This window comes from Neodiprion fabricii, chromosome 5, assembly GCF_021155785.1.
Source record: "Neodiprion fabricii isolate iyNeoFabr1 chromosome 5, iyNeoFabr1.1, whole genome shotgun sequence".
NCBI lineage: Eukaryota > Metazoa > Arthropoda > Insecta > Hymenoptera > Diprionidae > Neodiprion > Neodiprion fabricii.
Genome location: NC_060243.1, coordinates 29,283,237 through 29,297,898, shown reverse-complemented (window position 1 = coordinate 29,297,898; position 14,662 = coordinate 29,283,237). Strand labels below are relative to the sequence as shown.

The 14,662-nt window shown below is 32.4% G+C and overlaps 2 protein-coding genes across 5 annotated transcripts; one reads left to right on the top strand and one right to left on the bottom strand.

The window, feature by feature from the left end:
* Nucleotides 1–7,523: 7,523 nt before the first annotated feature.
* Nucleotides 7,524–11,285, top strand: LOC124183377 (actin-like protein 6B). The gene is made up of 7 exons (XM_046571801.1): nt 7,524–7,633; nt 7,667–7,692; nt 8,007–8,358; nt 9,023–9,352; nt 9,433–9,684; nt 9,773–9,970; nt 10,293–11,285. The coding sequence occupies exons 3-7, from the start codon at nt 8,029–8,031 to the stop codon at nt 10,506–10,508; spliced, it is 1,326 nt and encodes a 441-aa protein (XP_046427757.1). The 5' UTR covers nt 7,524–7,633; nt 7,667–7,692; nt 8,007–8,028; the 3' UTR covers nt 10,509–11,285.
* Nucleotides 11,286–11,456: 171 nt separating this feature from the next.
* On the bottom strand, nt 11,457–14,598 carry LOC124183376 (sulfide:quinone oxidoreductase, mitochondrial). 4 transcript variants are annotated; one of them, XM_046571797.1, is made up of 9 exons: nt 14,204–14,598; nt 13,547–13,666; nt 13,295–13,406; nt 13,017–13,241; nt 12,716–12,916; nt 12,414–12,623; nt 12,150–12,336; nt 11,811–12,057; nt 11,457–11,746 (listed from the first exon to the last, which is right to left on the bottom strand). In XM_046571797.1, exons 2-9 carry the CDS (start codon nt 13,648–13,650, stop codon nt 11,659–11,661), a joined length of 1,374 nt encoding a protein of 457 aa, XP_046427753.1. In that variant the 5' UTR covers nt 13,651–13,666; nt 14,204–14,598; the 3' UTR covers nt 11,457–11,658. The 4 variants fall into 4 exon arrangements, with proteins under 4 accessions (XP_046427753.1, XP_046427754.1, XP_046427756.1 ...); XM_046571798.1 differs by having other exon boundaries at nt 14,296–14,598; XM_046571800.1 differs by lacking the exon at nt 14,204–14,598 and adding an exon at nt 14,158–14,176.
* Between the last annotated feature and the right edge of the window lie 64 nt (nt 14,599–14,662).

Below are 14,662 nucleotides of genomic sequence, written 5' to 3'. Positions count from 1 at the left end.
AAATCGCAAATGTTTTCTTAAATATTTTTTTTTTTATTCTCAGTAATTCCACTTAAATTATTGATCAATCATTGGTGAAATTTGGGTAATTCGCACACTGATCTTCTCTACAAGCGTTTTTCACCTCTCGTGTATAATAAATCTATAATATATTTATACGATTATATAGGTATACAGTAATCGAGGGTATGGATGTAATACTGATTTGTCGATGATGATATAGCAGAACAATACGAGACGATAGATAATGATTGACGGTTAATAATTATTAGCAGTGATGATCTCGTCGGACGGCGACACTTAGCTAGAATAATGAATTATCTTGAATTTAGGAAAGATTAAAGATTGCATAAATACCTATTATTATTATACATTATAGATATTAAGCTTGCCATAAATTAGTACACTCAATTAAAATCATTATTTAATGAATTATAAAAACTAAAATTATATGAGATTAAGCAAGAAATTCGCTAGCTGCGAGCTACTATTGTTACATACTTTTACATCACAATAACGCGAATAATAAGGTACATAATGTGTAACGCAACGCGAGCACGTAACAAGGTATTATTACACAATATAATTATTACATATTATTGTACAATTGTTACGTGCCTTTGATATAAAAGAAAATGAAGAAGAAATTACTCAAATTTTATTCTGGCCAAAATTATATGAACAATAAATAAATTAATTACTTAATTGATAACTTTGTAAATCTGTAATGTAACTTATAACCGGGATTCTGATTTTCTACGATTTTATTACTACTATTATTATTATTATTATTATTCGTGTTATTATTATTATTATATTATCATTATTATTGCTATTGTTAGCATTGTTTTCTATTGTTTTTAGTACATACGTATTTACACGACTTAATTAATGATACTGCAAAACGTAAACGAGAATTATTATTGTTATTATTATCATTACTGTGAAACAATGTTTGTCATTTAATTTATTATTGATGATGAAAAAATTGAATAGATAAATAATTCGAAAGTAAAAATATTATTAAATCGGAGTGAGCGAGTACAGTTGAGGTATATGAAATTAAAAAAACTTAAACTTTAATAATTTATAGGTAAAATATTGCTGAAAAGGCCAAAGAGTAAATGATTAAAAGGAAACAACGATAATAAAATTGGACAATATTGGGAATATTGAAATTTAGGGAAAGTTTTAAATTCGTCTTACGAAGTATATAACGAGATAAGAATAAGAAAGATAAAGACGAACAAGAAAACAACAACCAAAGAAACGAAACCGAAACCATAAAGCAGCCATAGAACATAAAAGGAACAATAAATACAACGAAAGTTAAATCCTTTAAACTAAGTTGTAACAATTAATAAGTATTTAAATAATAAATTAATAATAGTGTGGCTAATACATTGACAATTGAATTTAAATCAATTAACACGAAACGTATGAAAGTATTGTACGACATGTGCACGTGTACATAAGTATATGCATATTATAAGTATAACAACACAGATACGTATGTAACATAATATGCACACGTGTATATTTAGTCACATGAATAGATAGTGCATTATATACTACTAAAAACTACTTTTAAAACAACGAAAAAAATATACATATAATAATTGCCCAACGTTTACATACCTGTAATAATTAAAACTTATTATAACGACGCATGCTTGACAAATATAATTATTATGCGTAAAAATATAAATAATAATAATGATGATAATAATGATAATAATAGTAATATTAATAATATTAAAAAATAAATAATAATGCTAATAACACGCAGACGTGTAATAATAAAACAATAATAACAGTAACAACTGGTTAACATTCGTTAACATTAGATAATTTCATTATTTCAATGAAAATTATTAGTATTGTATAATTGTTATTTCCGTCATCATCTTTGCGATTGTTCCGATTTCCGTGATAAAAAGAATTTTGAAGCCTTACACAATAAGACAATATTATGTAATTTTCCTTACAGCAGTAGGTATATACAATATAGAAAGACACATCTTCGCCGTCGCAGAGTCTGTATTATATGATTTTCACGTACTCATGTACAGAGTGAATTCCTAGCGACTGCATGGCCCGTCGTCTGCTAAAATTCAATGCGCACGCGCTACAATCCGAGAACGGCTGTTTGCCAGTGCTACGAACCGTCATAAATTAACAGTTCGCTGCGATGTGTGTAACCTAAAAAATTTTGACAGTTGTCCGTAGCAGTTTTGGCCAATTTACAATTGTGAAAAATGTTGAGGTTATCGACAGGTGTTTTTTGAAATGGAGTTTTCTCTCTAACTCGTAGAATATTAAGTTGATTTTTTATCGGTGTCGTCGGGTCAATAAAAAAGATAAAACTGACGCGAATGGCTACAAAGATTTATTCGAGAAAACCATGATTTACAATGAGTAACATTAATCATAAAGGAAAATAGTAAGTGAGAAGGAAGAAAGAAAAGTATAAATTAGAATATCATTAACTTACATTCGGATAAGTTGAAAACAGGCAGTTGGCCGCCCTGACTTGCGGATTGCAGCGCGTGCGCATTCATTTTTAGCAAACAACGGACTATGCAGTCGTTAGGAATTCACTCTGTATATTCAAACACGCGCTGATATATATTTATATAACATAATGTACATATACATATGGGGCATTTAGTGGAACAGGCTATACATTTACATGCTGTGTATGATAAGAGAGGTATATACATACGTATATATTATATAAATATATGTACACGCGGTGCATTCATCTGCATATTACTATGTTCACCTGGTACGAAAATATTGTGTTGACTAGAGGAAAAAAAAAAAAATACGTACCACGCAAATTGTAATTATACCTATTATAATCTTACATTATGCATATGTGACACGTGATTTTGTGCACGTAGAGCGTTCACTCGCAAATTTCATGCATTATAAGAATAGCTATAATCAAATTGGTAAATAAACAAATGATTAAATTTATAAGGGAGGAATTACACCAAAAGTGCGGAGGATAAAAATGCGTTATAAAAATTCTAAATAATAATCATAAATTAATTCCCGTTGGACGGTTAATAGTATATTGTATGAAGTATATGTAAAACTTCTTCAAACTACTGCAGGTGCCAACGTTATAATATGATACTTCATTATACAACGCAACATTGAAGCTTATATAATATATACATAATTGTTCGTAATATAAGATAATATATTACATATTATGTGCAATAATTGGATTTGCAAAATGAAACCTTGTGATAATTTTTTGTTCGTTTTTTTCTCGTGTTTTTTTTTTCGTTTACACTTAATCTTATTTCTTATGAAATGTAATAATGATATTTCGAAGTACGATCGAACAATTGTACGTGTATAAATATATCATCTCATTTAATTAAACGGCTAGGAAACTTTTCTTTCACTACAAAGTTATACACATACATTCATACGTTTGAAAAAGGTATAATAATAAAAAAAATTTCGATTAAACTTTCTGCACCCACCTGATTAAAAAAATATTCCGGGATCGAAATGTATATAATTAAGCATACTTAATTACACACCAAATTTATTACTTCATTTATTTATTTATTCGTTTCTATTTCTTTTTTTTTTTTTCACATCGCATAGTAACAAAAATCGAATTATCATACAGTAGACAGTGAAAAGTTAGAGGTATGTATTTTTTTTTCAATTTTTACACGTATTTTGTTTATGACCATTTTTCCCCCCTCCGTAAGCAACGTTCGAACAAACCTCAATCGTAATTTAGAAGAAAAGAAAATATTTCATCTATTTTTCATCAATTTATCTTCCGTTCACTGAGAAATGCTTATACATATAGAATGTATATGTATGTAACACTGAACGGATAACTTATGAGAACGAGTGTTATACAAATAATGCAAATTGTACAAATTCAAACTTTTCGAACGTTGCGAATGAGGGAGAGGAAAAAAAAACAAAGTGCTATTACAAATGTGACAATTATACCTACACTTCACCTTTAGACGTATAATACGAAGCATTTGCGATACGATGTCAGACGTGTTATAAAATTTCACGTATTGTCAGTGTTTTTCGATTACTTATGATTTTAGTTCACTTCAGTATGAATTTTTTTATTTTCTTTTCACCCACCGTATAAATTGATTATCATTCAGAAATATCGCGTTTCTGATTATTGTTATCATTTTTCTTACAGCAAATATTATTAATCGTTGTTTGTTGTTTTTTGATTTTTTGTTTTTCAAAGATTCACTGACTGTATACCCACAATAATATGCTGGTTAGACACAGTAGTATGCGTTTGTATGAAATCTTACATTACGAAGGAGTTGAAAAAGACAACGCGAAAAAAAAGTTGTAGGTACCATCTTTGATTGAACTGCACATTGTGTTTTTTTTTTCATTTAACGTTCTCGCTGTACAGATAATCATTCTATTACATACCTGCCTACGTTACTACACCAACAACAACAACAACAACAATAATAATAATAATAATAAAAACAACAACAACAATAATAATAATAATAATGATAATAAGAATGATAACGATGATAATAATGATAATAATAATTATAACGATAACGATGATAATAATGATAATAATAATTATAACGATAACGATGATGATAATAATAATTATAACGATAATGATGATGATAATAATAATAATAAATATAATACTATTCGACGAAACAATTGAAAGGCTGATTTCCTGCCGCGTGACAGTTTAATTCTTTAACCTACAATCAATTATTATACCTATATAATTATAATTATTATGATATACCTATATAACAATGATAACTAATCGTGTACGTGAGCTAAACAACAATTAATTAGATATGATGTTATATACAACAGGCATAAAGTACTTTTTTCATTACCTCCTCGCTCATTTATAACGATATCTCTCTCTCTCTCTCTCTCTCTCTCTCTCTCTCTCTCTCTCGTTCTATCTCCTAACTCTCAACCAGCTATCTCTTTCTAATTTCTGCATTACATTCACTAATGTAAAACTAAAATACTGAATATATTTTATTTTAATTAATTTTCTATCATCTCATTTTATATATATATATAAACATAATGTATACCTATACCTATACCGTCAATCAGGGAGCCGCGAGCAAAATATTTAATATTATATGCTTACATGGGAAAAGAAAAGTTTTCCGTGGGTTTCAAGCTTCACGTACAATAGTTAATATAGAATTTATTATAAATGTCTATTATAATATACCAAAATACATTATATTATTATTATTATTATTATTATTATTATTATTATTATTATTATTGTTGTTATTCTTATTAATATTGTTGTTGTTATTATGATTGTCATGGTTATTATTATTAGCTACCCGCGTTGCCTTACTGGGCCTTATCGAAAAGAGCCGCCGCAATATTGCTGTATGAATAATACTTGATTAAAAAGAACAGAGAAAAAAGAAAACAAAATTTAAATTAAATAAACAGTTGTAATTATACAATAACAGTAATATACGAGTGAATATAATACAATAATATGTATAATTAATGTGACATTGTTATTATTATCATTGGTCTTATCACTATTTTACCTTTATGATTATTAATTATCATCGTCAATAATGAACTGCGCTGTTATTGTTCTGTTAAGACTTTGAAACACTTTGTTAGGTCTAATAAAAAAATCAAAGATACGTCGCGTAAGATTGATGACGTTTTTTTGTTGAACGTTGCAATTGTTGTTCACAATAATTTTCTGATTTTTCACACATTATCTCGTCGTTGGCGAAATTGGAATATTTTTTTTTTAGTAAAAAATTGGTATTACTGTTTCGTTTCATTTTGGTTTTCTTTCATCAGCGAAATTTCGTCTATCGTACGAATTGAGCTGTAATTTCTAAGTAGGTACATAAAAAAATGAGAAATAGAGTTCTTTTGTTTGAAAAATATAAAAGAGTAACGAATTATTGAGGACGTTCAATTTGATAATTCATGTGAAAGAAAGGTAGAAGAAAGTAATAAATGATGCGCAAAACTTAGGAAAAACATGAAGAGAACGTGAATATAGTTATTATTGTAACACCAGGCATATGTAAAACGAATTTACAACTATTAATTATTGTGCATGGTACTATTGTAATTATTAATGCAATAATGCATTGATATAATATGCATACAAATATTAAATATATATTGATGTATAACACGTAGAAGATGAAGAAAGTAGCATGATGATTGACACTGAAAAAAAAGTGACGAATGATAATAATAATAATTGTAATAACAATCGTTGATAATTATTGAGAGAGTATCGAATTGACGCCAATAAAGTTGTAAGAAAAATACAGAATACGTGATTCGTATTATATAATGACGATAATAATAATAATTACGCGTCTTTTTAAGCGATGAATAGAATTTCTTTCGTTGTGTACCAGCTGTTGTATTATACTGTATTACATTGAAAAAACTGTGTTATATTCTATAGGTCGCAGCTTCTCTTCATATCTCTCCGTTTTTTTGTGAAATTGGCATTGAAAATTGTTATAGTTGTACTTATACAATTAGAAATGAATATAAAATAATACACACGCGCTATTTTAAAAAGATAGAAAAAAAGGGCAACAATTCTTGCCTGAGAGATCGAAGATAATAAATAAACTATACTGTATAATATAACTATGAATATATAAACTTGAGCGAGCGCCGCGCTGCCTACAACTTTGTATAACGTATGTACTCACAATACGTCCATATACCTACGCATGTAAGACACGTTTGTATTCAAAATATTTTCCTTCCTCCAAAATTGAATCTAAAACCGCAATAATGCTCGTAGACACGCCTGCGATACTCTAGGCTTGTTTAATCGTTTAATCGTTGAAATTCAATGTGACAGTACAGTAATTATTATATAAAACTCTGTAACAGAATTCGATTAAATCATTCGAATACAACTGAACGCAACGTCGTACATAATATTACAAACTGTTACCGTAAACTGTAACTACGATTGTTAATTAATTAACTAATTGATTAACCGATTGATGAAATTTATATTTGAATATTTGACTATTAAAGAAAATACGGTGAAAAAAAAAATGAAATCAAAAGAAAATGGGTGAAAAAATAAATAAAAACAATAAATTTCGATATCTCTAGGAAAATATTGTAATTATACATACATAGTGTATATATACACACGTATGATAACATATACATATATCTATATACATACATACATACATATATGTATACACATATATCTATACATACAATTCCAATGGATCAAGTTCCGAAATAAAATGTCTGTAATAAATTTGAATTTTAAATTTCTTTAAAAAAAAAACCGTACAGTTTTTAACCTTGAAACTCCGTTGCAAACGATGCATTTTCGAATACGATTCAAATCGAACGGTGAATTCAGCCGCGCTTCACACTTGGCCAATTCACCGGGCAATACAGATAAACATCTAACTATATAGATCTGACGAGAAAGGTGAGCGAGTCTGATTTCTCGGTAGAGCATTCAGTTTGTGGACGGACAGCCCGGCGAAAGCATCCATAGCGTCGATTCGTATAGGTTATGTTGAATTGTACTGTGTTAATTCTGTTAGTTCGTGACTCGAACCCAGGACTGCCCAGGACCAAGTTGACAACTTCACTTGAGAAGTTATGAGTGTTTGATAATTGGTAAGTTTCGTACACTGAGTTGTTATAAAGAATTAACGCAAAAAATTACCCAACCTCAAACGATCTACTAAATCGTAATCCAATCGAAACAATTTGTAAGGTAGAAAACACACATCGAAATAACACAATCACCGTGTAATTTTTCTAACCCCTAACTAAGTGCCTCAACGAATATTAATCTGGAGAATCAATTAATTCGCTGAATACGCAAAAAAGTTTTTCATCCCAAATTTAAAACGAAAGTATTATCCCAACGAGGGAAAATAATTGTGCCACAGCTACTAAATGTCAATATTATTTTGTCCTCTCCTCAGCCGAGACTTATAGGCAACTACAATGTCTGGCGGCATGCTGTATGGTGGTGATGAGATCGGGGCGCTCGTCTTTGATTTGGGTCATCACTCGCTGCGGGTCGGTTACGCGCAGGAAGACACACCAAAGGCTGAGATTCCTGCAGTTGTCGGCGTGGGTGAAGACCCGGGTGCTACGACAGCAACAAAGAATGACGCCATGGATATAGATGACAAGAAACCTGACGGCAACATCACTCAGTCAGGTAGCAAGTATTACGTCGACACAACGATACTTCACGTACCTAGGAAGGGAATGGAAGTCGCCAGCTACATGAAAGATGGAATGATCGAAGATTGGGACCACTTCGAAAAGGTAAAACTGGCGTAGACTTGTTTTCAATCACTTCTTCGCAAGTTGAGAATAATATCGGCGGAGCATTACCAAGTTCATAAAAAATTAAACTAAAGAAACCGGAAACAAAGAATTGAAACACGAATAAATGTTTCACTAAGAACCATTTGGTAACTTCTAATCAGCATTTAAAGAGCACCTAATTTTCACGTTTTCTGATTCAAATATTTTAGTAATATCCTTATTCAATGGTTTTTCGAAGAATGCTCTGCTATTGTTACGCCACTCCAGCCGAACAATACGCATGTAATATTTCCTTTTCAAAGAAAATAGAACACCACAATTTTTAACACGGCAGGTAAACATCGCCTAAAATTTCAACAGATACCATCGAACCAACGGAGCTTTAAGGAATTAAATAGAAACAATAATATATGTACAATAAATAAAATCAATTGGGCAGGCAATACACTTGGAGCAACAAGTTGTTTATATTCCTTCAAACTAAGAATAACATTATATTTATGTTGTTCAAAGATTTTGCCACAAAGATGCAAATTATTTGTTACGAAATTCTATCAATCTATAGATTTTAACAAAAGCTTAATGTTGTTATTAATATTATTATTTATACCTTAGAACTGAATATAAAGATATTATTCATTACCTAATTCTCTTCCCACAGATTTTGGATTACACTTATGCCAAAGTGATACAATCTGACGCCGAATATCATCCTGTATTATTTTCTGAATCTCCGTGGAACGTTCGTAGCAAGCGAGAAAAGCTGACCGAATTAATGTTTGAGAAATATAATGTCCCTGCTTACTTTCTGGTCAAAAATGCTGTGCTGGCAGCATTTGCTAATGGTCGAGCCACAGGTATCGTGGTGGACAGTGGAGCTACACACACTTCGGCCGTACCGGTTCAAGATGGTTTTGTATTAACTCAAGCCATCGTCAAATCACCTCTCGGCGGGGATTACATAAGTATGCAATGCAGACAATTTCTACAGGCAAGTACAGATCCGAAAACTTTCATCATAAAGAATATATCATGCAATTACAAATTTCTTACATAATATTAAAAAAATAGGAGCAGGAAATTGACTTGTCGCCATCGTACTTGGTGGGCAGTAAAGAAGTCGTGAAAGATCAAGAGAAGCCTAAATGGGTGAAAAAGAAGGGTTTGCCGGAGGTAACAAAATCGTGGCATAATTACATGGTTAAAAAGCTTGTCCAGGACTTTCAAGCGACGGTTCTTCAAGTCTCAGAAACACCCTATGACGAAAAAATTGTCTCTTCCGTACCTGCTGTTCAATACGAGTTCCCAACTGGCTATCATCGGGTAAGCAATGCCAAAAACAAATTCAACAGGACCTTACAACGGTACAAAACCCGAACATTTTTTCGGCATTTCTCTTTTTTCTTCATAGGATTTCAGCACAGAGCGTTTCCGTATTCCAGAAGCATTGTTCGATCCCAGCATGGTTCAAATGCGTGGTGGTGGAGTTGGAAATACGATGCTCGGAGTCGGACACATTGTAACAACTAGTGTCGGAATGTGCGATGTCGACGTAAGGCCAGCTCTGTACGGTAGCGTCGTAGTAACTGGTGGAAACTCGTTTATACAGGTAAATACGAGGTCTAGATTTTTTTTAAACGGTGGTTTCGGAACCCATTTGTGACAGAATTTTACACTGGACTATTGACCGCTAACAGGATATTCTCAATTGGTTTCCTTCGAGTGGTGACTTCACGTTCTAGTTTTTACATCTATCTGTGTTCAACTATCCAGCTAGATTTCGACCATAAACCTCCATGCAAAGGCTAAGGGATGGCGTAGTTAAAAAGGGGGAATCCCCTGTTACTGCTTTCGAAAATTCGATTAACCCAGTTTTTTTTCCACAGAATCGTTGAGTTCGTTGCGATTTTTATTCCATTTTATTTGTAAAGGGATTTCCAGAAAGGTTGAACAGAGATCTCTCCATGAGGATTCCATCCAGTATGCGATTGAAAGTGATAAGCGCTAACGGCTGCGCAGAGAGGAGATTCGGTGCTTGGATAGGAGGTTCTATCTTGGCGTCGATTGGAACGTTTCAACAAATGTGGATTTCAAGTCAGGAGTATGAGGAGAGTGGAAAAAGTCAAGTTGAAAGGAAATGTCCTTGATTTGTAAATCTAGTATTAACGTTTTTCTAACTACCTCTACTTGCGAATAGATGATTGAATTCCGTGAGTAAAGTAAGCGAGGGTACAGGCTCAGAGTTGTATGAAAGTTATATTGTAAAATTAATGGTTCTAGTGTCGAAAAATTTCGAACTACCAAGATTTTCTTTGTTCTTCTCAATTTATTTAAATTCAAATGTTTTACTGTTACTTCATTTACGAAAATCATTCTACAGACTTTCGTTCCTGCAAGTCGTACATGCGCGATAACAACTTTTCAAATAATATTTTTACCAGCAGAGTATGATAATAAACAGATTGCGTACAGATATTTTCAACGTTCGTCGTGTATTGCTGACATTTTTATAATGTAATAATAAAACAAAATCTCTTAAAGTGATAACATTCTTGCATGATTTTAGCTCCATTCAAATTGTTTCACTGAAAACTCAACGTTTCTTCTTGCTCTTTTTCTTTTGAAGCTCAGGCCAGGGAAATCCTCGAAACTTGAGTACGTCCATGATGTTGTGACAAGTGTAATAAGCGTTATCCATCATTTCCTCATTGAATATATCCATCCCAAATCGAGATTTCCCCGCACTCTTTTTTGAGCTACGAGAACTCTTTTTGGGTTCTTTCCCGTTTTTACCCGCAGAACCTCCAGATTTCTCTTTAGCCTTACGGTCTCCCCCTTTTTTCTTCTTTGATTTCCCTTTTGGCTCCATGTTTAAACATTCATTGATTATCTTTTTATCATATATCAGACAATAAACAATTTATGCACAAGAAAAAAAATCCACAACAAGTATGTCAGTTGAATGCACTTGCCAGAGGTTATTTTATAATCTCGGAAGTGTTAAATCAATAACCAATGCCAACCAAATAATTCGAACCCGTTGCTATGTAATCGGGTAACAGGGTCGTGAAAAATATAAAATAATATAAGAATGATAAGAAATATAAAGTATGTCTTTTTCTCGGACATTTTTGGATGCTTGAAAAAGTTTTTTTGCATGTATAGGACTTTAAAGATACCTCGAGTATTTACATTGTTTACATATGACATCGACAGGATATTAAATAACGAATAATACATATGTACATTTTGTACAGTAAATGGTTTCAATGACATCTGTGATCATTAGATTCAGCTTCACTGTGTCTTTGATATTGGGGCAACTTCTTTTCTCGAAAAGCAGTTAAGATACTTGCGAAATATAGCAGGACCATTCCAGTGACCCCTGAAATTAAAAAAATGATTTTAATTGCACTCACATTTGCTTCAAAGCAACTCAAATAACTCACTTCAGCATCCAATTCCAATAGAGATAAGGGAAGAAATATTTCTTCAATAAATACATAGCAAAATATTCTTTGGCTTGATTGATAGGGAAAGTTTCGGTGGGCTGAAGCTTGTAGTCGAATTCAGCCAAGATACACTTTCCATAGCCAGTAACAAGAGGGCAGGAAGCATAGCCGTTGTACGTCTCTTTTGATACCTTTCCACTCAAATCCGCGGACAGATGTTCGTAAACGACCTTTGATTGTGCCGCTGTAAAATTAACAGTTTAAAAATCGATTTTCTCATCAAATTGATTGCAAAGTTCGTTGCAAATTCATGCTATATATCAATAAATTAGTTACCAATTGCGGCCATAGTTTTTGAATTCGGAGTATTCGTACAGTCACCAAGGCCAAATATATTCGAGTATTTATCGTGCCTCAGAGTTTGAGGATCAACACTCAAAAATCCAGCCTCGTTAGTCAGTGCAGAGTGATTCTTCAACAATTCAGGAGGTCCCATTGGCGGTGTAACATGCAGCATGGAATACTAGAATAAAAGATTGTTGAAAGGAGCGGATTACCGGTAGTTGAATAGTAATCGTTCATCTAAAAACAGTTTCTCACCTTCACAGTATTCAATTCATCCGGGTTTTGTAAATTCTGAAAAACTGCCTCGTTTTTGGATGTTCTAATTTCAATTAAATTCGTCTGTAAATTCACCGATATATTTCTGCTCTGGCAGACCTTCCATAGAGCATCAGCGTACTTTTTAACACCAAAAATAACTGGCAGTGCAGTGTTGTATGTAACATGAATGTCTTGGAGCTTCCTTTTCTATGAAAAATGTGAAAGAATCGTAAAATAGAATCAAAATGCGTTTCAATATATCCATTAGTGTGTGCAATTTAAAAAGAAATCTTTATTACATTGTGCCAATATTCTTCAGCAAGATAAACTATCTTCTGCGGTGCTCCCGGACATTTCACTGGAGAATTTGGAAAAGTGAAATATGCTGAGCCACTTTTTGTATTTTCTATTGTTCTGAAAACTTTTCCAACAGTTTCAGGTCCGTATATTGAACAAACTGGAACCTCGGGATCCTCTAAGGCTTCTGAGAGGCCTGGAATCTGTAGAAAAGTATTTGGCGATGAATTACATGCATGAAAACATGATCGTATATCTTGAATTTTGAGGAAAATAGCATCTTCAAGAGTATAAACATAATACTTTGTTCCAGTAGAGTTGAAGACCTAAAGCAACTATCAAATATTCGTATTGGATAGAATCTCCATTTGCAACAGTAACCGTGTTAGATTCTGGTTCAAACTTGACCACCCGATCTTTTATCCACTGTGCATCTTTCGGTAAAACTTTCTCCATACTCTTGTAAGACGATTCCAGAGTTTTGACACCTCCCCCGATCAAGGTGAACATAGGCTGATAATAATGTCTCTGAAAATTGATGCAATTATTCATCAACTCCAAATTTGCATCAAGGTCAGTACCTCGCTAGGTTCGACGATAACAACTCTATCCTTTGAGCCCTTAAATTTATTGCTAAATTTTGCAGCCATCGTGCAACCGGCAGTCCCTCCGCCAACCACCAATATTTTGCAACTGAAAGACGTATTGGAGCATTAGTAACTTTGATTGTGCAGAAAAAGGTTTGATTATCACGTAGAAAATGTTAGAACAACGAATTTGGCTGTTGAAAATTTGTTAAACCAATAAATCGTAAAGACTGTACTTGTATTTACCTGTGATGTGCATTTCTGAGGATTACATTTTCGTTATTGAATTGTCTTGAAGACAAGAAAGCACAGTGTCTTGAAGTTCTAAACATATCGTGAGATGTTCTCATCTAGCTTGGTTTGTGGCTAAATAAATCAAATTAGCGTAAAATTAGACAGGTAATGTGCCGTAATTTTTTTATTAATGATTACTAACAGTGAATAGGATCTATTGCAAGTTACAATTGTAACTTAAGCTGACTGAAGCTTGTCAGAAAATATGAAAGTGATAATTGGAACATGGGTTTGCACCTAGATTAAATATAAGTATCTGTACCATATATGTGTACACTTAATCAAATAATAACGATAACAGTGAGTGTAACGGTATTTATTAGTGACAGTAGGGCGATAATGAGCCTAATCAATCAGAGTAAGAACAAAATATTGATAATAACCAATAATTGAAAATCGTTGAAAAGTGGTTATGAGAACAGAATTAAGTTTTTGTATATCGCATGGTTAAAAGTACAATCTACGTTCATATTAAATATATTAAATTTCAGATTGGTCATTTTTTACAACTTTATAATAGTATGATCGGGATATAAAGGAATTTAAAAGGCGACGAAGAATACAAATGCACAGTTGCAGGTTATAGTCGCAATACGGTTTTGTACGTACATCTATTAACAACCTGTTGCGTATTGACTTGGTTGGAAAAACAAATAAGAGTGAATTTTGGCTCGTAAAATTAGTACAATCGCGGCACATACATGCATACACGGTCATACGTATGATGAGCCGGCTACCGGATTGTCATAACAGAATTGCGTCGGGGAATTACTCTCCGAAAATTAACAATCATCGTTATGGTATTGTTGCACTTTTTTTTACGAGAGATTAGATGAATTTCCATGTAATGTCGGTATTTGTTTGTCACCAGATCTAGTAACTATCTGTGAAACACACCAAAATTTGTAGTTCTTATTTAAATCCCTAAACAACACAACCTGTAACTTTGAGTGAAAACTTGGCTTGATATTAGTGCCGCAGAATTTAAGCCATTCGTAGATCATATTATATTATTTTGATACTTTTTAAGGCGAAAGAATGCAGTTATAATTCTGCACCTTCCTCCTT

What these genes read in the sequence shown, in the direction of transcription:
- LOC124183377 (XM_046571801.1), top strand. Translation starts at nt 8,029, where the DNA reads ATGTCTGGCGGCATGCTGTATGGTGGTGATGAGATCGGGGCGCTCGTC. An exon ending in ATTGGGACCACTTCGAAAAG is followed by an intron (nt 8,359 to 9,022) that starts GTAAAACTGGCG and finishes CTCTTCCCACAG; the next exon opens with ATTTTGGATTACACTTATGC. An exon ending in AATGCAGACAATTTCTACAG is followed by an intron (nt 9,353 to 9,432) that starts GCAAGTACAGAT and finishes TTAAAAAAATAG; the next exon opens with GAGCAGGAAATTGACTTGTC.
- LOC124183376 (XM_046571797.1), bottom strand. Translation starts at nt 13,650, where the DNA reads ATGAGAACATCTCACGATATGTTTAGAACTTCAAGACACTGTGCTTTC. An exon ending in CTGAAGAATATTGGCACAAT is followed by an intron (nt 12,624 to 12,715) that starts GTAATAAAGATT and finishes CATTTTTCATAG; the next exon opens with AAAAGGAAGCTCCAAGACAT. An exon ending in AAAAACTATGGCCGCAATTG is followed by an intron (nt 12,058 to 12,149) that starts GTAACTAATTTA and finishes TTAATTTTACAG; the next exon opens with CGGCACAATCAAAGGTCGTT.